General features: G+C 41.0%; 1 protein-coding gene across 2 annotated transcripts in view; it reads left to right on the forward strand.

Moving 5' to 3' along the window:
- Nucleotides 1-277: 277 nt before the first annotated feature.
- CDKL4 (cyclin dependent kinase like 4) overlaps nt 278-21,772 on the forward strand; it is a 65,301-nt gene continuing 43,806 nt past the window's right edge. The window contains exons 1-3 of one of the 2 annotated variants that reach the window (XM_043988569.1): nt 278-513; nt 14,136-14,269; nt 19,405-19,623. In XM_043988569.1, the coding sequence (XP_043844504.1) occupies nt 393-513; nt 14,136-14,269; nt 19,405-19,623 (474 nt within the window). In that variant the 5' untranslated portion in view covers nt 278-392. The remainder of the gene's footprint in view (nt 514-14,135; nt 14,270-19,404; nt 19,624-21,772) is intronic. The other variant, XM_043988570.1, reaches the window with a different exon arrangement.

Here is a 21,772-nt window from a genome sequence, read left to right on the forward strand (position 1 = left end):
ACTTACTAGCTGTGTGACCCTGGGCAAGTCACTTAACCCCAATTGCCCCCCCCCACACACACACACACAAAGTAACTCCAGTAAGCTAACTCCATCTAATGGGCTTGTGCCAAAGCAACTGCGCTTAAAAATGAAGGACTCTGAACCCTTATTAGCCTCTACGCCTGGGCTGTGCACTGGGAGAGACCCCCAAGGGACGTGAGGTGGGGAGGGGAGGAAGGAAAGTAGGGGAGTGAAGAGAGATCGGGGAGGAGCCGGACCAGCTGGGAAGACGCATAACCCGCCCGCACTCCCCTGGTAACCCGAACCCGTAGAGGAGGCGGCCCCGCCCCTGCCGAAGCGTCCCCGTTGTCCTGGAAACCATCGCTGTCCTTTCCCCAGAGCATGTGTGAATGTTTTCCCCCCTCCCCCAGGGCCAGCGCAAAGAGCACCAGGTTAGACACCAGAACCGAGCTGAGACTGGGGAGGGGGGAGAAACTTCAGGATTACGTCACAATCGCCCCGGCTCACGCAGTAAGTGACTCTACGAACAGACCCCGGGCCCAAGGCAGGGGGCCCGCGCCGGTGGGGAGGCCAGGGATGACGTCAGCATGAGCTAGAGCGAGGAGGTGGGATGGCTAGGGTGACTGGGAGCCCCGAGGGCCAAGGAGGCAGGGTTGTCCGAATTTCGGGTTATCTCTTTGCAACAGGCCGAAGCTTTCATTTCGAAGAAGGGAAGAGGTTGGGGGAAGGGGTGTGAAATTTCAACAACCATTTCCTTTCAGCAAATATTAAGCGTTTACTATGTGCAAGGCACCATCCCGGGAGCCTAGCATCATAGAGATAGAAATAGCCCAGGGACAAACAAACCCTGGCCCGGTTGCTGCCCAGCCTGGTGTTCCAGCTGGGACGAGAGGGGCTGCAGGCGCTGGAGTTACCCTTCGTTCATGCCAGGGGAGCCGGCGTGTGCCAAAGAGAAAGACAAGAGTCGTTCCCATGCAGGAAAAGCGTGAGAGAGGGAGATTGTGGTAGAAGGTGGTTGAGAGCAAATGATACTCGGTCTCCCTTTTGTTCCATGATTTTCAAGCACCAGGTGAGAGAAAGCTTGGGTGTGGTCTGAGGATGTGTAATAGGAACCTAGCCTGTTGTGGAGGGCTGAGAAGAAGCCGTAATGCTACCGATCCTGTAGAGATCCTAGGAATACAGATGTATGAAAGGTACCGCTAGAAAAGCTCTTTTTCAAACGAATTGGTTTGTGTAAGTAACACGGTAATCTTGTTACAAACGGGTGCTCTAGCCCAGTTGTCGCCAAGGTAACACTATCTGTGCACAACACAGCGCTGGGAAGTTCACAGGCTTATAGATTTCAAGCTGAAAGGGCCCTTGGAGGTTATTTCTGAAGTAACTAGATGTGAGGCTGAGCTAAAAGCAATACTCAAATGCAAAATCTTGAAGGCAGGAGGCTTGTGTTAGGAGGACAAAGGTCACTAACCAAATTCCTTTGGGAAAGGAGAGTAATAGTTGCATTTATTACCAACAAAATCTATAATTCATCAGTATCTAAGCTCTATATCCAAGTACTCTCAGTCAATCAACAAGCATTTATTAAGTGCCTGCTATATGTCAGGGCACTGTATTAGTCTGTTGGGGATAGAAAGGGAAAGACAAAAAAAAACCTTTTTCAATAAGGAGCTTACATTGTATTAGAAGAATCAACATGTACTTACTAGCTGTGTGACCCTGGGCAAGTCACTTAACCCCAATTGCCTCACTGAAAAAAAAAAAGAAAGAAAAAAAAAGAAGAAGAATCAACATGAAGATGCACAATACGTATGAAATAATAGAGTGTAAATAAGGTCATTTTGAGGTGGGAAACAGGGCAGCAAGGTGGTGCAGTGGATAGACCACCAGCCCTGGAGTCAGGAGGACCTGAGTTCAAATTTGACCTCAGACACTTAACACTTACTAGCTGTGTGGCCCCTGGGCAAGTCACTTAACCCCGATTGCCTCAACAAAAAAAAAGAGGTGGGAAAGACACAACAACTAGACTGGTGGGAAAAAGGTTTCATGTAGGATATGGTGCATCAGCCCACTTTAGAGGCTGTGTTTTAGGTCAGCTCCAAAGGGCAAGGATTCATTCCATTCTTGTATCCCCAAGTGCCTAGAAGAGGGCCTGCCACAGGGCAGGTACTTAATAAATGCTTCTTGATCTATTGAAGGAAGAAGGCCAAGAAGAGGCAGAGGGTGCAGGGGATGGCCTATGCAGAGGCATCCATAGGGGCTGTCCTGAGTGAGGAACCAAGCCAGAGACTTGTTTGGCTGGAGCAAAGAGGGGAGGAAGGGCATGAATTCCCCCTGGCCTGGAATTCTCTTCCTCAATGTCTCTGCCTCCTGGTTTTATAGGAGTCCCAGCTAAAATACCAACGTTTTTGTTTTGTTTTGTTTTTGCAGGGCAATGGGGGTTAAGTGACTTGCCCAGGGTCACACAGCTAGTGTCACGTGTCTGAGGTCAGATTTGAACTCAGGTCCTCCTGAATCCAGGGCCGGTGCTTTATCCACTGCGCCACCTAGCCGCCCCCAAATACCAACTTTTTAAAGAAGTCTTTCCAGATCTCCCTCAGTGCCAGCGCCTTCCTTCTGTGGATTCTCTACAATTTACCCTGTAGAAATAGCTTGTTTGTGCATTGTTGTTTGCATATTATTTCCCTCATTAGAGTGTGAACTCCTTGAGAGCAGAGACCGGGTTTTACCTCATTCATTTGTTTGTTTAGTATCTCCAGAGCTTAGCCTAGTGCCTGGCACATAGTAGACACTTAATAAAATGTTGACTGACTGATTAAAAAAAAATAATTATAATCAAACTAGAAAGGTAGGTTGGAAGCCAGGTTGAGAAGGGCTTAAACAGAAGAGTCTGTATTTGAGCCTATGAGCAATAAGGAGCTGCTGGGATCAGGGGAATGACATGGTCAGACCTATACTTCAGGAATATATGTCACTTTGGCATCTTTGCGAAGGCTTGTGTCTCCCATTAGATTGTAAGCTCCTTGAGGGCAGGGACTATCTTATGCCTTGTTTTTTATCCCTAGAGCACACTGCCTGACACATAGTAGGCACTTAAATGATTATTGACTGACCAACAGGATAGATTGGAGAGGCAAGAGACTTGAGACAGAGTAGTAGTTGTTGTTGCTTGTCCTTTCTTCTCTTTTCTTCTTTTTCTTTTCTTTTTCTTCTTTCTTTCTTTCTTTGGCCAGGCAATGTGGGTTAAGTGATTTGCCCACGGTCACACAGCTAGTAAGTGTCAAGTGTCTGAGGCCGGATTTGAACTCAGGTCCTCCTGAATCCAGGGCCAGTGCTCTATCCACTAAGCCATCTAGCTGCCCCTTGTCCTTTCTTCTCAAAGAAGACCATGACATTGGAAGGTGATGTCTTGACTCACATTGAATTGGATTTAAGTGAGGGAGAGCTCTACAAGATCACCAACCTCACTCTGTCATCCAGAGCCATCTGGGTCCAGTGGCAAGATATACATCAAGGCAACTGGAGATGGCTCCAGATGTTTAAGGCAATTGGGGTCAAGTGACTTGCCTGGGGTCACCCAATTAGTAAATGCCTGAGGTGAGATTTGAACTTAGGTCCTCTTGACTCCAGGGGCAGCACTCTATCCACTTCACCACCTGGCTGCCTTGACTTGAGACAGAGCAATTAAGAAGGTATCACATTAGTCCAAGTGGGAGATAATGAGGGCCTGAACTACAGTAGTGGCTGGGTGAGTAGAGAGAAGGAGATGGATGGCAGTCCATATTAAATCAATAGTAAGGTGTACTACTGAGTACTGTGTTAAACACTAGGAATGCAAAGACAAAACACACAAGGAGTATACATTCTAATGGAGGAGATAACTACAAAATATATACAGAGTATATGAAGGCCAGTGGAAAGTGGAAAGGATTAGCAGCTGCATTCTAAGCCTTGAAGGAAGCCAGGGAAATGAAGAGTCGGGGATGAGAAAGAACATTCCAGGCATGGCAGACAGAGACAGTACAAAGGCATCCAGAGGGGAGATGTAATGTCATCTTCTAGGGATTGAGTTAAGCTGAATGGTACAAGGGGCCCCCCTGCAAGACTGGAAAGGGTAGGGATGGTCCAGGTTATGAAAAGCTCTGGAGATAATAGGGAGTCACTGAAGCCCCTTGAGCAGGATGATGATAAAGTCAGTCCTACATTTTAGAGTCAACAAGCATTTATTAAGCACCTACTGTATGCCAGCCACTGGGCTAAGCCCTAGGGATTCAAAAAGAGGCAAAAGAATGTCCGTGTTCTCCAGGAGTTCAGCTAAGTGAAGAATTAATTGGATGTTCCATAAATGGGGACAGATGAGCCAGGGAGACCACTTATTATTAACAATAGTCCTGTAGAGAAATGATAGGGGCCTGAACTAGAGTTGTGGCTGTATGAGTGGAGAGAAACAAGACATCTTGTGAAGGTGCAAATGGCAAGACTTGGCAATGGATTGGATGTGTGGGATGAGTAAGGATGAAGATTGACTGGAAGAATAGGAGTGTCCTCGGGAGTGATGTATAGATATAGATATAGATATAGATATGTATACACTATCTATGTATAACACACATAAGTGTGTATATATACATACACTATCTATAGCTATATCTATATATCTATAGCTATATCTACATAGCTATAGATATTGCATAGCGATGATAATTGAACCCACTGTAGCTGATGAGGTCATCAAGTGAGATAGTAAAAAAGGCAAAAGAGAAGAAGTTGGATAGAAGCTTGGGGAACACCCACAACTGGTAGCTGTGACATGGATGAAAAACTGACAAAGGCGGCTGAGAAGGAGCAATCAGACAGGGAAAAGGAGAACCAAGAGGCTGCGGTATTCAGAAGGCAGATTTCGGAGGTTTTAGGAGCAAATAAGAGGAAATGGAGATATCTAGCATAGATGGCTTGAGTTCTTAAGGAATTTAGCCAGGAAGAGGAGGAAAGATCAAGTGAGGACTTTTTAAGGATGGGGCAGACATGAACATATTGATGCATGTCCATAAGGCGACTTTTCAGAAAAGTTAATCATTTATTCTTATGTCTACAAAATTTGATGATACTGCAAATTACTTTTCAATTCCCAGTCTCTCTCCTCTCTATCACTAAAGAAAAACAAATATATCATTACCCTTCACATTACTTACACACACAAATGCCCCTGAATACATACTGTAAGGCATTATAATAAAATAGTCATTCAAAGAGTGGTCTATGGATTCTATGAGGGATTGTGAGTCATCTGAAGGCAAGCATAGGCATTTATCTTTATTTATCTTTTATTTATCATATGTCTCCCCTAATCCATAAACACCAATGTCTCCCTATAGCCTTGAAGATCAAATACAAAGTGTTCGGCCTGGCATTCAAAGGCCTTTGTAATCTAGCCCTCCCCCTGACTTTCCAATCTTCTTATACCTTATTCCCAGCTATGCCAGTGTGACTGGTCTCCTGGCAGTTCCTATAAAATACTCCATCTCTCCTCTCGGCATTTTCTCTGGATGCCCCCCATTCCTGTAATGCACTCACTCTTCATTTCTGCCATCTGGCTTGTCTGAGCTTCCTTCAAGTCCCAGCTAAAATCCTATCTTCTACAGGCAACTTTTCCCAATCCCTCTTAATTATAATACCTTCCCTCTTTTGATTCCTTCTTATTTTTTTTCCTACATATAACTTGTTTGTAAGTATTTGATCGATTTGTATTCCCTATTGAATTCTAAGCACCTTGAGAGCATGGAATGTCTTTTTGCCTCTTTTTGTCTCCAAAGCCCTTAGCAAGTACCCGGTACACAGTAGGCATTTAATATTAATCAATTGAATTTGAATCATCTCCCCCAGTGCTTAGCCACTGATGTCTTCACATGACTTGTCTTTCACATATTCTTTGAATTGTTTTAAAATGCTAGTTGTACAAAAATGTGTTGGTTTTAAAAGAAAATAGTATTTTCTTCCATCAAAAAGCACAAATCGACTTTCTTTTTTAAAAGTAGTGTACTTAATAAATAAATGAGTGAGTTAATGTATGAATAGAAGTGTAATCAAGCTTAATAAGTTTATTAAATTAATTTCCCAGTCAAAAGATTCATTCAAAATGTTTTTGATAGCAAGCAAGACTGGATCTGAGGGGCCTTTTTCCTTATTGAAGTAGCCCATATACATAGAATATTTGAGTACTACTATAACTTTGCTTACTTACATCTGAAATACCAGAAATTAGGGGAAAAAACCTTTGAATTCATTGATTTCCTTTACCTGATTTTTTATTAATCATAAAATGTTTAGTAAACTAAGCAATAGCTGTTCTTGCTTTTACTAGAGATTCAGGACTTAAGTGATACAGATCTTAATTTTCTTTAATGCCTGGACTGGTTAATTTCATTATGTAAGCATGTGTTTATTTTGCATGATTTGTATAATGACTTTTGAAAAGCATTTAATCCAGTAACTACAAAATTTACAGAGCTTACATTAAAGGACAGAAGAATTAAACTCCTTATGGTCATTTGAGATACTATGGTTGTGAAAGTAGTTAAAAACAATTCAGGAAAACTACCACCAATTCTCTCTCTCTTTTTTTAATCAGACATGAGAATTTAAACATTTTCTCATCAAAAGAAAGGATAACAACCAGATGTAATAAATAGCCAGTGGCTTAAATATGTTTTTAGACTGGAGATATAGTTTGACCCCACAGATGTTCTTGCTCCTTGTCCACCAGGTGGAAGTCTAGGATTTTACCTGTCTTCCTATTAAGTATTTTTATCCTGTTTTGCTTTATTTGGTTCAGTTTAGCCATACAGGAAAAAAGAGTTAAGCTTCAAGCCAGGTAGGGAAAAAAAGGTGGATGCCATATTCAGGTGCCTCTCCCATGACTTCTTTCTCATCTCTTCCCCAACTTTATTTCTTTTCCTCCTTCCATTAGTTAATTTAACCCAATATTTACTGAGTGTCTCTTATTTAAAAGACCCTGTTCTTACCTTAAGGGTACACAAAGAAAAATAAAACAGAGTTTTTGCCTTCAAGGGGATTGCAATTTATTAGAGGGGGAGGAGAGAAAAAGTTGTTGTTCAGTCATGTATAACTCTTTGTGACCCCATTTAGTGTTCTCTTGGCAAAGGTACTGGAGTGGTTTGCCATTTCCTTCTTCAGCTCATTTTACAGATGAGGAAACTGAAGCAAACAGGGTTAAATGACTTATCTGATACTGGATTTGAACTTGGGTCTTCTTGAATCCAGGCCTGGCACTCCTATCCACTGCACCACTAGCTGCCTGAGAGAAAAAGACATGATAACAAATTTTTGTAAAGTTTGAAAGTTTATGAGAGGGGCAGCTAGGTGGTGCACTGGCCCTGGAGTCAGAAGGACCTGAGTCCAAATGCAGCCTCAGACAATTAACACTTACTAGCTGTGTGACCCTGGGCAAGTCACTTAACCCCAACTGCCTCACTAAAAAAAAAAAAAGTTTATGAGAGGTATAAAATATTCACACAAGAGGGAGATCAAGACTACCCTTGAGGAGGTTATGGTGAGAGATAGACAGCACAGGGAAGAAAAGGTATCTTACTATTTAATAGTACCTTACAATAGAAAAGGTACTATTTCAACTAGGACTTGGAAAGCAGGTAGGATAAAATTAAGAAGATAAAGCCCTTGGTGGCAGCTAGGTGGCGCAGTAGATAAAGCACTGGTCCTGGATTCAGGAGGACCTGAGTTCAAATGCAGCCTCAGACACTTAACACTTACTAGCTGTGTGACCCTGGGCAAGTCACTTAATCGCCTCACCAAAAAAGAAGAAGAAGAAGAAGAAGAAGAAGAAGAAGAAGAAGAAGAAGAAGAAGAAGAAGATAAAGTCCTTTGTAGATAATACAGACCATTTAGAAGCGTTTGAGTTTTAATCTCAGTACTCAGAAACGATCAGCTATAAATAGATAATAGCATCAACAAATAAGACTTGTAAATGAGAGCAAAGCTCTTCTCCACAAGGGATTTTGAGATTCGTTTAAATAATTATATATAGATAATAATTCACTTAAATAATTAGATTAGGTGCCATCAGATGAAGTATTCTTAGACACTTAAAGAATTGCATGAAATCACTGAAAAGCCTTCAGCAGGTAATTTTTGAGACTTTACGGAGGTCTCCTCTTCCATTTCGGAATCCATTTTAGCCCTCACTAATGTAAAAACCAAATCTCTGCATACTATTTTCTTTCTTTCTTTCTTTCTTTCTTTCTTTCTTTCTTTCTTTTTTTTTGTGAGGCAATTGGGGTTAAGTGACTTGCCCAGGGTCACACAGCTAGTAAGTGTCAAGCGTCTGAGGCCGGATTTGAACTCAGGTCCTCCTGAATCCCAGGCCGGTGCTTTATCTACTGCACCACCTAGCTGGCCCCTAAAGTATTTTTAAAAGGCTCTGCCCTTTTATACTCTATAACCACCAGGGAGACAGAGAAGCAAAATAAGGGATGACTTACAAATGATTTAAAGTTGTCCCAGAGTAGAACAGGTTGACACTAGTCCCCATTGCCAGAGGTCTTTAAGCAAAAATGCTATTGTCATGTTTCAGTGAGATTGCAAAAAGGATTCCCCTTCTGACTGAGAGCCTGTCATTTGGCAGGTCAGTGGATTTACTTTTCAACCAAAAAGCCAGCTAGTCTGGGACTGTTGAACAGTCTCTGGTTTCCTCATCCATATAGTAAGGGGTTTGAACAAAGTGATCATCAATCTTTCTGTTCTCTATGATTCCTAGGCTGTCACTCACAGTCTAGGGTCAATGGAGTGTGTCTTGATTTTCATAATGCGTTTGATTTAATCCTGATTGCTTATTGTTCTTATAGGATAATTTAAAAAAAAAACCTGGGGGAAATATGGCTTGGGTCATTCTTCTCTTAGATGAGTGCACACACATCAGTGGATGTGCAAAGAGAAGAGAATCTGATGAGACAAATGACCATTTTCCAGGCACTTCATCAACTAGTCCCAGGGAATGCTCTGAAACTTGAGTCTAGCTCATAGGTAAAGTCAAGAGGGAGATGGACACAGGAGATGATTCCAAGGAGGGATTTCAGTCCCAAGTCCAGTGGATCCGTTTGGTCTGTGCCATCCTAGGCTCACCCTGGTTTGGATTAACTTCCAGATCAGTCCTGAAATGAATGTCTAACAATGGTTCTTCAAATTAGGGATGACCCAAGCCAGAGCCATAACCAATATCCAGTTAACTACCAGAGGGAATACAATCATTGCAATAATAATGGTAGCTAACATTTATATATTACTTGCCGTTTGTCAAGGAGGGGCAACTAGGTGGTGCAGTGGATATAATGCAGGATCTGAAGTCAGGAAGACTCATCTTCATGAGTTCAAATCCAGCCTCAGACACTTAGAAGCTATGTGACCCTGGGCAAGTCACTTCATGCTATTTGCCTCAGTTTCCTCATCTGGAAAATGAGCTGGAGAAGGAAATGGCCAACCACTCCAGGATCTTTGCCAAGAAAACCCCACATATGGTTACAAAGAGTCAGGCACAACTGAAAAAAACTGAACAACAATTATGTCAAGCATTTTGCTAAGCACTTTACCATTATTACCTGTTTTGATCCTCACACCCTGGGAGGTATGTGCTATTATTATTCCCATTTTACAGATGAGGAAACTGAGGCAAGTAGTAACTTGCTCAAGGTTACATAGCAACTGAAATCCTACGGGTTCTATTAAGTTTGCTAATATAGAAAATAGAGTGGTCGGGATCCCCACCACTATGGAAAATAAGATTATAATTTGAAATGATTTTTAGCAATTTGGAGAAGTAAAAATGGACAATGACATAGAGTTTTTAATCGACTAAATTTTAAGACAGTTAGGAAAGGGGGAAAATACAAAACAAAATATGAGGGAGAATGAGCTTGGTGTAAGCCTAGCAAAAAAATATATTGCCTTCATTCCACTAACAATAACTGGGCATATGTTGTATACTTGGTCCTTTGCTACATTTTGTGAAGATAAAGAGTTTAAGGCACAATTCCTGCCTGTGAGCAGCCTAGTTAGAGAAGCAGGACGTACATATGTGCGGAAAGTGAAATAACAATTTACAGTAATAAGGGTTAGAAGACCGGCACTTGTGAAAAGTGACACTTCTTTCATGAAAGGAGCAATCAGTTCCTGCCTGAGTGTAGTTCCAGGGAAAAAAACCGGTTTTGTTTCCTGTTGAATTTTGATGATTTCAGTTTGTCAGAAAAGGAAATCTGTGTAGCTGTATGTTTTTCTTCTTGCTTTAGAAACTAGAAATCCTATATTGCCCAAGGGTTTTGATTTGCTGAAATCTGGTGTCTAAAACCATTTATTCTTCCTGATCTTTTCAGCTGAACTAAATTTTATTTTATGCTATTAATGCTTTATTGTGCCCGTATTTAAATCTGCAAGTAGGTTAAGGACCTTTCTGAAGTCAGTGGAACATATGTGTGTATCATTATGTACACATACATATGTTAAATTATATACATGCAGTTTAATTAAAAAAGAACAGAAGGAATAAGTACTTTGAGGCACCAGATTTCAGCAAATCAAAACCCTCAGGCAATAATTTTCTAACTAGGAGAAAAACATATAATTACATCCATTTCATTTTCTGATAACAGAAAACATACAAATTTATCAACAAAAAGTGTTTCCTAGATCTAGGCTCAAGCAAGAATTTATTGCTCCATATATACATATAGATGCATATATTTATTTATGTAACAACTCACATATATGTAAATATATGTAATGTTTTCTCCTGAACTATCTGCTTAGACATAATGTATAATAGATGCTAAGTTTATTCATATGCATAAATCATATGCTATATAGGAAGGAAAGATCTCGTAAGAACTGATGAGGTTCAGAAGTTTCATGAAGAGACTGATTCCTGTACTTGACCTTAAGGAATAGGTAAAGTTTGAGAAGGAGGGTTGAGGAGGGCATTCCATTGGGGAAAGCAGTTGCATAGCAAAGAAGAGTATGGCATATTAGGGAGACAGTAAAGATGGTAGCCTGGATAACGTAGAGAGACTGTTGGGAAATAACAGGAAATAAAATTGGAAAGGGAAGTTGAAGTCTTCTTAAATTTTGCTTCCCTTCACACACTCTGTGATCCAGCTGATTGACGGGGCTGTTTTTCCACACACAGCACTTAATATCCTGACTCCTTATATTTGTGCTGACTGTCCATGCCTGAAATGCTTCCCCCCTCATCACCTCCTCCTCCTATTTTCCTTTAAGAGTCAGCTCGAAACCTACCTTCTGCAGGTCTTTCCCGGTCATCCCTCCCATCTCCTCCTCCCCCACTGCTGGACTCTTCCTTCTAATATTACCTCTCATTTATAGTGTACGTATCTGTATCTACATAGGGATTTACATATTGTTTCCCCCAATTTGAACATGAGTTCCTTGAGGGCAGGGACCATGTTTGTGCCTTTCTTTGTATGTCTAGTTATTATCATGTACAGTGTCTGTAATATTATTGTTCAGTCATTCAGTACAACTCTTTGTGACCCCCACGGACTGTAGCACACCAGGCCTTATATTGCAAGCATTTGATAAATGCTTCTTGAATGACTGATTATGGAGGGACTATCAGAGTGAATTTGGACTGAACGTTTTGAAGAAGGGGAGGGGTTTACGTGGTGAAAGTAATGTTTCACTGTGATGTCAATCCTAGCTAGCATCTCTGTCCCGGCATCACTCAGATTCAGGAGTCACCTGTAGGCCTTCACTACCTTTCGGTGGGCCCAGGACAGGGAATATGAAATAGGGCAGAGGCCACACCTCTTTGTACTCTGAGATCAGAGCTCACCAATCCTTTTTGCTCGTCTTGGTAAATGTCCAATCTTCAGGACCATGTAATCCTGCCTGTTTGTCCAGACCCTGGGTACCTAATTCTCTCAAGAATTACCTGCCATAAAAGCCCCAAACTTTCACGTATATGTGTGAGCAGACAAGCCTAGACCCAGTGGGACAGTCCTGTCGATTTCCACAAAATAGCATAATTATGTGGCAGATTATTGCAGAATGATTGGGTAAGGGAGGGAACTAGATAGAATAAGACCAATTTGGATGCTATACCTGTTGTTCAGGCAGGAAATGATGTGGGTCTCAACTACAAAGGCAGCAGTGAAAATGGAAGGGAAGGAATAGATTCAAGATGCAGCACAATGAAAGAATAAAACAAAATATAGTGAATTATTAGGTATGAGAGATGAGACAAGAGAGAGAGAAGAGAGAGGAAGGAAGGAAGGAAGGAAGGAAGGAAGGAAGGAAGGAAGGAAGGAAGGAAGGAAGGAAGGAAGGAAGGAAGGAAGGAAGGAAGGAAGGAAGGAAGGAAGGAAGGAAGGAAGGAAGGAAGAAAGGAAGGAAGGAAGGAAGGAGGGAAGGAAGGAAGGAAGGAGGGAAGGAAGGAAGGAAGGAGGGAAGGAAGGAAGGAGGGAGGGGGGAAATGAAAAGGAAAAGGGGGAGAGAGAAGAAGAGAGACACAGAAAGAGAGGGAAGGAGGGACATGGAGAGGGAAAGAGAAAGGGAAAGGAAAAGAGAAAAAAGAGAGAAGGAGAGAGAGCAGGGAGGGAGGTAAGGGGGTGGGGAGAGAGAATATAATCAAAGATGACTTGGAGATTCTGAGCAATCCTTTACTATCTGCTTGATAAAGGTTTTCCCCAAGGCTCGGTCCTTCATTTTGTACTTTCTCTGAGAAATCTCCCTTGGTAATCTCATTTATTCCCACAGTTCCAACAGACACTTCTATGGAGATAAATCCAAAGTCTATAACTCCAATCCTAACCTCTGTCCTGAACCCAAGGCCTAAATCTCCTGCTTCTTGCCTTTCCAGTCTTTTTTTTTTTTTTTTTTTTTTTTTTTTAGTGAGGCAATTGGGGTTAAGTGACTTGCCCAGGGTCACACAGCTAGTAAGTGTTAAGTGTCTGAGGCCGGATTTGAACTCAGGTACTCCTGACTCCAGGGCCGGTGCTCTATCCACTGCGCCATCTAGCTGCCCCGTCTTTCCAGTCTTATTACACTTTATTCCTTTCTAAGCATTCCAGGACCTCTCTTTGTGGGTTTGTGCTAAGCATCCCCCATGCCTGGAAGGTTCTCCCTTTTCCTCTCCATCTCTTGATTTCCCTGGCCAAGAACCCTACCTTCTTCAGGAGGCTCTTCCCATTGCCCACAGCCTCTAGTACCTTTCTTTTGAACATGACTTTCCCCCTACTCCGTCTATGCCTTGTATGTACTTGGTTATTTTCACGTTGTCTCTCCCATTAGACTGTAAGCTCCCTGAGAGCAGGAACTCTTTTTGTCTTTTATTTTTATGCCCAGCATTCAGCATTGTGGCCAGCCACAATAAGAGATTAACAAATGCTTGCTGACCATCTTACATGGCACCTCGACTTGCATTTCCCACGGGTACTTCAAACTGAATGAGCTCAAAATTGAGCCCATTATTTCCCCCAATAAGAATCCTTTGCTTTCTATTTTTACATTTCTATCTGTAGTCCCTTCATTCATCCTGTTTTGCTTGTTTGTAACCTTGTAGTTACCTGTGATTCTCCGCCTCATTTCTCACATCCAATCACTTACCTTGTTCTGTTGATTACAACTCTGTAACATTCTCCCCTCCTCTCTATTCCTGCTATTACCACCCTAATTTGGGCCCTCATTATTGCGCGCACGCACGCGCGCGCGCGCACACACGCACACACACACACACACACACACACACACACACACACTGTTGAACTAGCTTACTTATAGGTTTTCCCTTTTCTCTTCTCTCCATCTTCCTATAGATACTTCTTAAGTTCGCCAAAAGACTCATTCTTACAAGTACAAATGGTTTTGTCATTCAGTGGTGCCTTCCTAGTGCCTCAGTAAGTCAATAACCATTAATTACCCAGCTCCTTCCTGTAAGTTCAAACTCCTTTATGTGTGAGCACTTAAGCAGTGATGGGGAGCTCAAATGCCTCATGAGGTAGCCTGTTGCATAACTAATTCTTCAAAATTTCTCCCTTTTATTCCCCTTTATTCTGACTTTCTATTTGACCTCCTTTTGTCCTTTTCTTCTGCTGATCTTCCATGGCAGTTCACCACCAGAGTTAACAAGAGAGCTACCAACCAGAATGACAAAGGACTAAGAAGCTCAAATCCAACAAATATGGAACAGAAGGGGGACCTTGCAGTAACCAACAAAGAGGAGGCTAAGGTATGTGATTCTGCCAGTGATGAATAATAACTGACAAAACCTAGAAAAATACATACACAAGAAGTTCAGAAGGAGATAGAGAAACAAAGTGAGTGATTTTGCTGCTCTTTTAAACTTAATATACCCATTTTAAAACAAACTTTAAATAACAAGTCAATAGTTTCACATACAATCTTTTTTTAGTATTGTTCTTGTTTGTATATCGGATGCATTATTAAAACTTGTGCATGCCCAAAGTTCAGGCTCGTCTCCCTTGTGAAGAAGGGGAAAAGGCCTGGAAGAAGGCCATTTACTCTCCAGGTCATCTCAAAGAATAAAAGTTCCTTGAAAGAAAAGAGGAAGAGATTCAAGGAGAGAACACAGGAGAAGAAAAAAAAATCTGAGAGGCAAAAGAAAAGCTAGGTCAGGAGGTGGGAATATGGAAGAATGTGACAAATAGGAAAAAGAGGAAATGGGCCAATGAATATTTGGAGCTAGGCAAGGAGTGTGAGCCTCATCCCAGAGATGGTGGAACTAGACCACCTCAGGGAAAAGGACTTTCTTGGATCTCCCAAGAATGCTAATGAGGATTCCCAGGTGCTACTGGGAGATGGATTATCCAATAAAGTAGAGGGAGAAGCAGAGATGGCAGCTGATTGCCTGTTGAGGGATGCCTAGGCAATTTTTTGCCAACATGATATAAACAACAGAGAGTTCTATAGCCTTCCTTGGGTTATATATCCAATATCTGACAGAAAACCTACTGAAATGACTCAAACCTGAGGACTATTTCTCACTTCTAGTGACTCATAATGTAGACAAACGACACTGTGGAAAAGAACCAAGGAAGTATTACTAGGGATTATAGAGACCTGAATAAGAAACTGAAGGTGTTAGGGATGCAAGTTGGGGTGCAAGTTGATTTTAATCACTACTACTGGTTGGCAGAAGAGCTTTTATAATTAAAAAAAAACATGTGGGAACTGAGGAGCTGGTTAAAATGGTGTCTGAGTACAGGATCTACATTTTTGGCTCACAATTTAAAATGTCATTCTTGGCTAGTGATGTAGTACATTTCACAAAGTCTGGTAAAAATATACTTATCTGGAGTCTTGCAAATTTTATCAAGAGAATTTTTAAGCTGAAAATATAAGAGGGAAGAGAAAGCTACCCATAAATATCTGTTAAGACAGTTACCATAAAGAGTAGCAGTTATAGCATAGGAGACTACCAATGAATCACAGGAAGTGTTAACCAAGAGACTCAACAATAAAACTCATGGCTTCAGATGTAGTCACATAACTGTGACCTTTTCTGCCACTTTCCTCCCCCCTCAGATCCCACTCAAGGGTTGAGTGCCCTGAAAGATGACTCTTGGTTCAAAGTACTCTGGGAATATACTCCTTTTTTTTTTCTTTTCTTTTCTTTTCCTTCTTTCTTTCTTTCTTTTGTGAGGCAGTGAGGGTTAAGTGACTTGCTCAGGGTCACACAGCTAGTGTCAAGTGTCTGAGGCCGGATTTGAACTCAGGTTCTCCTGAATCCAGGGCCAGTGCTTTATCCACTGTGCCACCTAGCTGCTCCTGGGCATATACTCCTAAAATAAAACTCTAGCTCATGGGTCCCCATCAATATGTCTAATTTTCACTAGTCATACAGGGGACACAATTAACTCAAGGCAAAGGCATTTACTGAATGCCATAGTTTTATTTGTTAAGTAGCAGTATATCATTCTCTATAAACCTTGGGCATATTCTTCCACAAGTACAGACAGTATACATGGGATTAGCAAACACTTAAAGATTACAAATAGAGGGACACATGTAGGAAACAGGGGCAACCAGGGAACCCATGAGGAGAGACAACTTGGATCTCTGATGTTGCAGGGCTGCTTCTGATGGTATTAGTCTCGTGATCTGTATCAGACACTGTTTCCCTTGGTGTTGCTTCACTGATTGCTGGTCTGCTTTGCTCCATTATAGTCTCCATTAGCTCCAGCCTATGACTTGGGTCACATCTTCACCTGGGATATAGTGAGACTCTTTTAACAGAACTCATTTTCAAAACAACAGCCACCCTTACCCTAGGACCAGCCAAAACCCCTCTACTTCTTTTTTTCTTTTTCTTTTTTTAGTGAGGCAATTGGGGTTAAGTGACTTGCCCAGGGTCACACAGCTAGTAAGTGTTAAGTGTCTGAGGTCCCTGACTGCAGGGACGGTGCTCTATCCACTGCTCCACCTAGCTGCCCCAGACCCTCTACTTCTGCTTCCCCAGATTGTTGACTGAGGTCTTTTATCTACGGAGGTTTAAAATTCCTTGCTCCAGGTGCCAAATTATCTGGAATGAACAGCAAGATCACTTTTCTTTTGACTACAGATAAAGATCTGACCCTCTTCAATTAGAAACCTCACTTAAACTCATGCTGATTGTAGACAGTTTGCAAATCTGCATCTCTGCACACCTGGCCAAACAATAGCCTTTTACCTAATAATCACCCAACAGCCCCCCAGGTTCAAGGTTATGTAGCTTTTGAACTCTTGAGTTTCTCCCATTCACCTATATAAACAGGAAGACAGAGAAAAAGTGTCAAGGCAATTTATGTACAGTAAGGGATTAGGGGCAGAGAGGGAATGGGTATTCCCTTTTCTCGGTCAACTGCCCTGCCCCTTTGCCGATCTTTTCATATGCAAATATGGCAAATTGCAAATGAAGTCATTAAAATCTGATAAAGGCATCAAATATGGGTAATTAACAAGGTAAATGGATAAGAGCTAGTTTAACAAATATTATAATGCTTAATGTATATTTTCTCTCTCTTTTAACAACACTTCGAGGTAGGTGCTATCATCATCGAAGAAACTGAAAGCAAACAGAGACTTGCCCAGGGTCACATAGCTAGAAGCCGAATTTGAACTCTGGTCTTCCTGACTTCAGGTTCTGTGCTCTATCCACTGAGCCACCTAACTGTTCCCTAATTGGATATCTAAATGCAAGAAAACAAATTTGACCTCCTTAGGAATTACTGAGATTTGGAGGAGTAAAACTGATGACTAGGCTGTGGTTTATTCAAAAGGTATAGAATAGTTAAAAGGACAAGTAAAATTGCCTTGTATAGTCAGAAGATATACTCAGGTGAGGAAATCTAGGAGTTAGAGTCAGGAAGCAGAATAGAGAGGATCTGAGGGAGGCTCAGAAGGGAGAAAAAAGACAACTTCGGGAAACAGATCATCAACCCATCGGAGGCACACCATAGTGGTGATGGGGGACTTTAATTATTCACACATCTGCTGGGTTTCCCCGCTCTGCCAAAAGCAAAGTAGCCAATAAATTCTTGGCTGTCTTAAGAATCGTTTCAGTCTCCAAAAGCTGGAGCAAGTGACAAAGGGAGCATGCTGTTGGAAATTATTTTGACCAATAAAGAAGATCTTATTGATAAATGAGAAATGACAGAAGTGAGCTCCGGAAGTATGTGACCACTCTATCTGAGAATGAAATCGAGAAGACAGGAATAAAGCTCAGCACTGTAGATTTGGGGAGAGCAAAGTTAAGTTCAGGGAGATCCAATGAACTAAAGTTCTGTAAGGGAAGAAGACTTGTAAAGAATGATATTCTGATAACACAAACTCAGACATTTCCAAAGAAGATGAAAAGGGGGAGTGGTTTAAAGAGATCAAGAGGGTATGCACAGGAAATGTATAAAACACCTATAAAACTTATAAAAACAACTTAGACTTTAATTTCATAAAGCATTGATTAAATGTCTATTACGTGCAAGGCACCGTACTCAGTTTAGGGATACAAAGATGAGTGCCAAACAAGACTTCTCAACAAGGGTCTACCTTCTATTCAGAAATATAACACATATACTAATAAGAAAATACAGAACAGGGCAGCTAGTTGGCGTGGTGGATAGAGCGCCGGCCCTGGAGTCAGGAGTACCTGAGTTCAAATCCGGCCTCAGACACTTAACACTTACTAGCTGTGTGACCCTGGGCAAGTCACTTAACCCCAATTGCCTCACTAAAAAAAAAAAGAAAGAAAGAAAATTAAAATACAAAACAATTTGAGGAGGGAACAGGCACCAACATCTGAGGGGATCAGGGAAGGATTCATGAAGATGGTGGCAAAATACAAACACATTCTATTGGGAGAGATCTTCCATCTTCCTCTGCCCCTCATCCCCAAACTCTCCACCATGCCTTCCCTCTGGTTCCTGAATTTCTTTCGCATAAATATATCCTTTTAATATACATATAGCATAGTGGATTTGGCATAGAATTTGACATCAGGAAGAACTGGGGTCAGGTCCCACCTCAGACACAATATTAGCTGTGTGCCCCAGAACAGATCTGTTAACTTCTTTGTGCCCCAGTTTCCTCATCTGTAAAATGAGAGGAGTGGACCCAATGCCTTCTAAAGGCTCTTCTAGTGCTAAAAACCAGAAACAAAACCAAAACTATGATCTCTATTTTGCAGGTGAGGACACTGAGGCTGAAAGAAGTTAAGTAAATTGGCCAGGGTCAAAAAGCTCCTAAGTGTGTGAGACAGGAACAAAACTCAAGCCTTCCTGATACCAAACCCCACACTCTATCCTTTGCACTATCTAGCATAGTGTGTGTGTGTGTGTGTGTGTGTGTGTGTGTGTGTGTGTGTGTGTGTGTGTGCCTTGTAGCTTCCAATGCCATTTTTCCCCTTCTTTTGTTAAGATAAATATTTAGGTTGGCATTTCTCTACTCACACTGTTTTTGGAGATTTGTAAATGATTTCAATTCTTTAACTCTTCTCCCTCAGTAGTTTAAGGGACCATCCCCAGAGATGGAGGGAAGTAAAATTGGAAAGAGCAGGCAGTATCCAATTTTTAAGTGAAAAGGTTTTAAGAGGTAAGGACCTTTTTGTGAGGATTGGTACAACTGGACAACCCTGATACAGACAGTAAAAGTAAAAACAACTGTGTGCTGTCAATCTAAAACAAACATGCAATTTGAGTACGGATCTACTGGGCTAAACTTAACTTCAAAATAAAGTTGTAAATGTTTTAAAATTAAAAGATTGGGATAATTCTTTGACATATTTGAGATCCCAGGTCTTTTCAATTGATATAAAAATTGCAAATATACTGTGACTGAATTTTAAAGAAAACACTACAATTATTTTTTTAGGTGCAACAAAATCCATCAACACATAGTACTTTAATTCATAATTCAAATATAATGGAAAAGTATGAAAAACTTGGTAAGATTGGAGAAGGATCTTATGGTGTTGTATTCAAGTGCAGAAATAAAAACTCTGGACAAGTTGTGGCCATTAAAAAATTTGTGGAATCGGAGGATGATCCCATTGTTAAGAAGATAGCTTTAAGAGAAATACGTTTATTGAAGGTAGGTAACTTTGATGAAATACTCTAGAATGTCATGAAATTTCACTGAAATTTACATGCAGCATCGTTATTGGGAATTTGTTGAGCCTTGAAACTTTTGTTAGCCATAAATTTTCACTGTACACTAATTTTCAATCATAGCTAGAGAAGCATCATGGTGTAATGGAGAGAAGGCTGACCTTGGGGTCAAGAAAACCTAGGTTCAAATCCTGCCTCTGACACTAACTAGGTGTGTGATCAAGAGTATACACACACACACACGTCTGCAAACATGCCAACATATATAAATATATACGTGTAAACATTAATTCTAATGGGATTTGATCTGCATGGATTCATATAATTCAGAAATATTGAATATAGACTTTTGGGGGTGGGGCGGGACAATGAGGGTTAAGTGACTTGTCCAGGGTCACACAGCTAGTCAGTGTCAGGTGTCTGAGGTTGGATTTGAACTCAGGTCCTCCTGGTACTTTATCGACTGTGCCACCTAGCTGACTTTTTTTAAAAAGTTTGAATCAATCAATTTTAGAACAGAAAAGGGCCATAGAGATCATCTAATCCAACTTCTTTATTTACAGATGAGGAAATTGAGGCCCAGAGAGGTAAGGTCAGGCAGATGGGACTACAGCCCCCTTTTGTTCTGAATCCCCAGGCAGTGCCCTTGCTACTATACATTGTATTTCTCTGGTCTAATCTATGTGTACTATAAAGTGTGATTCTTTGTCATCAGCTAAGTCTTTAGCTTCCAGGACAACAATAACTACTAAATATGTTGGTATGACTGCTGAATCAAAGAACTAAACAACTTTTCTGTTTTTTAAAAACTAAACTCATAAAACAATATTAGTTATCACATTGAAGGATTATTCCCTCCTTAAAAGATTTTCTCCCAGCAGGTTCTATTGAATATATTTATTTTAATTTTAAATTTAATATTTTTATTTTATTTTAAACAATTACTATTTAAATATTTCATATTTAAAATAAGATTTGATGAACACACAATTTTTTCCTAATAAGTCTATTTGTAAAACAACATGGGGGGGGGCAGCTAGGTGGCACAGTGGATAAAGCACTGGCCTTGGATTCAGGAGGACCTGAGTTAAAATCCAGCCTCAGACACTTGACATTAACTAGCTGTGTGACCCTGGACAAGTCACTTAACTCCAATTGCCTCACCACAAAAAAAAAAAAGAAAGAAAAGAAAAGAAAAGAAAAGAAAGGAAAGGAAAAGAAAAGAAAGGAAAAGAAAAAAGATAACAACATACAGGGGCACTTGTACTTAGTTTTGTTACTTAATAAAAAATAATGCAATGTTACCCCTTGGTCCGCAGCTTCCTTAGGTTCCTTGAAAGATGTTCTTTGGTTTTACCCTTGTCTAGGAGTATTGAATGAGGCCTGCTGATTCCAATTGTGTGTTTGTAGTGTAATTTAGTTCCAACTGAGCTGCCACAACTCCCTCTCCCTTAAAGACTAATCCTGGAATTGCCCAAAGGGAGAGATGGCAAGAAAATGCTGGAGCCTCCAATGTCCGTAATCAGCCTAACTTTGTGCCCTGCATTTGGATTCCTGGCATTTGCATTTTTCCTGGATTCCCACAATTGAACGAACTACTTATTCTGCCTATTATTGGATGTTAGTTATTTAGTCATATTATTCTTTATATGTGGTACTTTTCTGTTCGTTCCTTGGCTCTGCTGTTGTCTATCTGATTTAGCAGGGAGACTCCAAGATAGGCCTCAGACATACCCACATGTCCCAGGGTGGTGTCTTAGCCTTTGATACTATAAAAGTGATTCCTATATTAAATGGAAAATTAGCCCCAGTGATTTCTCAGATTCTCTCTAACTCCAAGAGTCTCTGAATCTTATTTAGAGAAGGATGTATATGAGTAATTGTCACTCAAGGTTAAGCAAGGCATAGGGAATAATTTGTTGTTGTTTGTCCTTCCTTTGAGGACTATGACAATGGGAGGTGATGTCATGACTTGCAGAGAATTGGATTTTTTTTTTTTTTTTAGTGAGGCAATTGGGGTTAAGTGACTTGCCCAGGGTCACACAGCTAGTAAGTGTTAAGCATCTGAGGCCGGATTTGAACTCAGGTACTCCTGACTCCAGGGCCGGTGCTCTATCCACTGCGCCACCTAG

The sequence above is a fragment of the Dromiciops gliroides genome, chromosome 2, assembly GCF_019393635.1.
Source record: "Dromiciops gliroides isolate mDroGli1 chromosome 2, mDroGli1.pri, whole genome shotgun sequence".
NCBI classification, from domain to species: domain Eukaryota; kingdom Metazoa; phylum Chordata; class Mammalia; order Microbiotheria; family Microbiotheriidae; genus Dromiciops; species Dromiciops gliroides.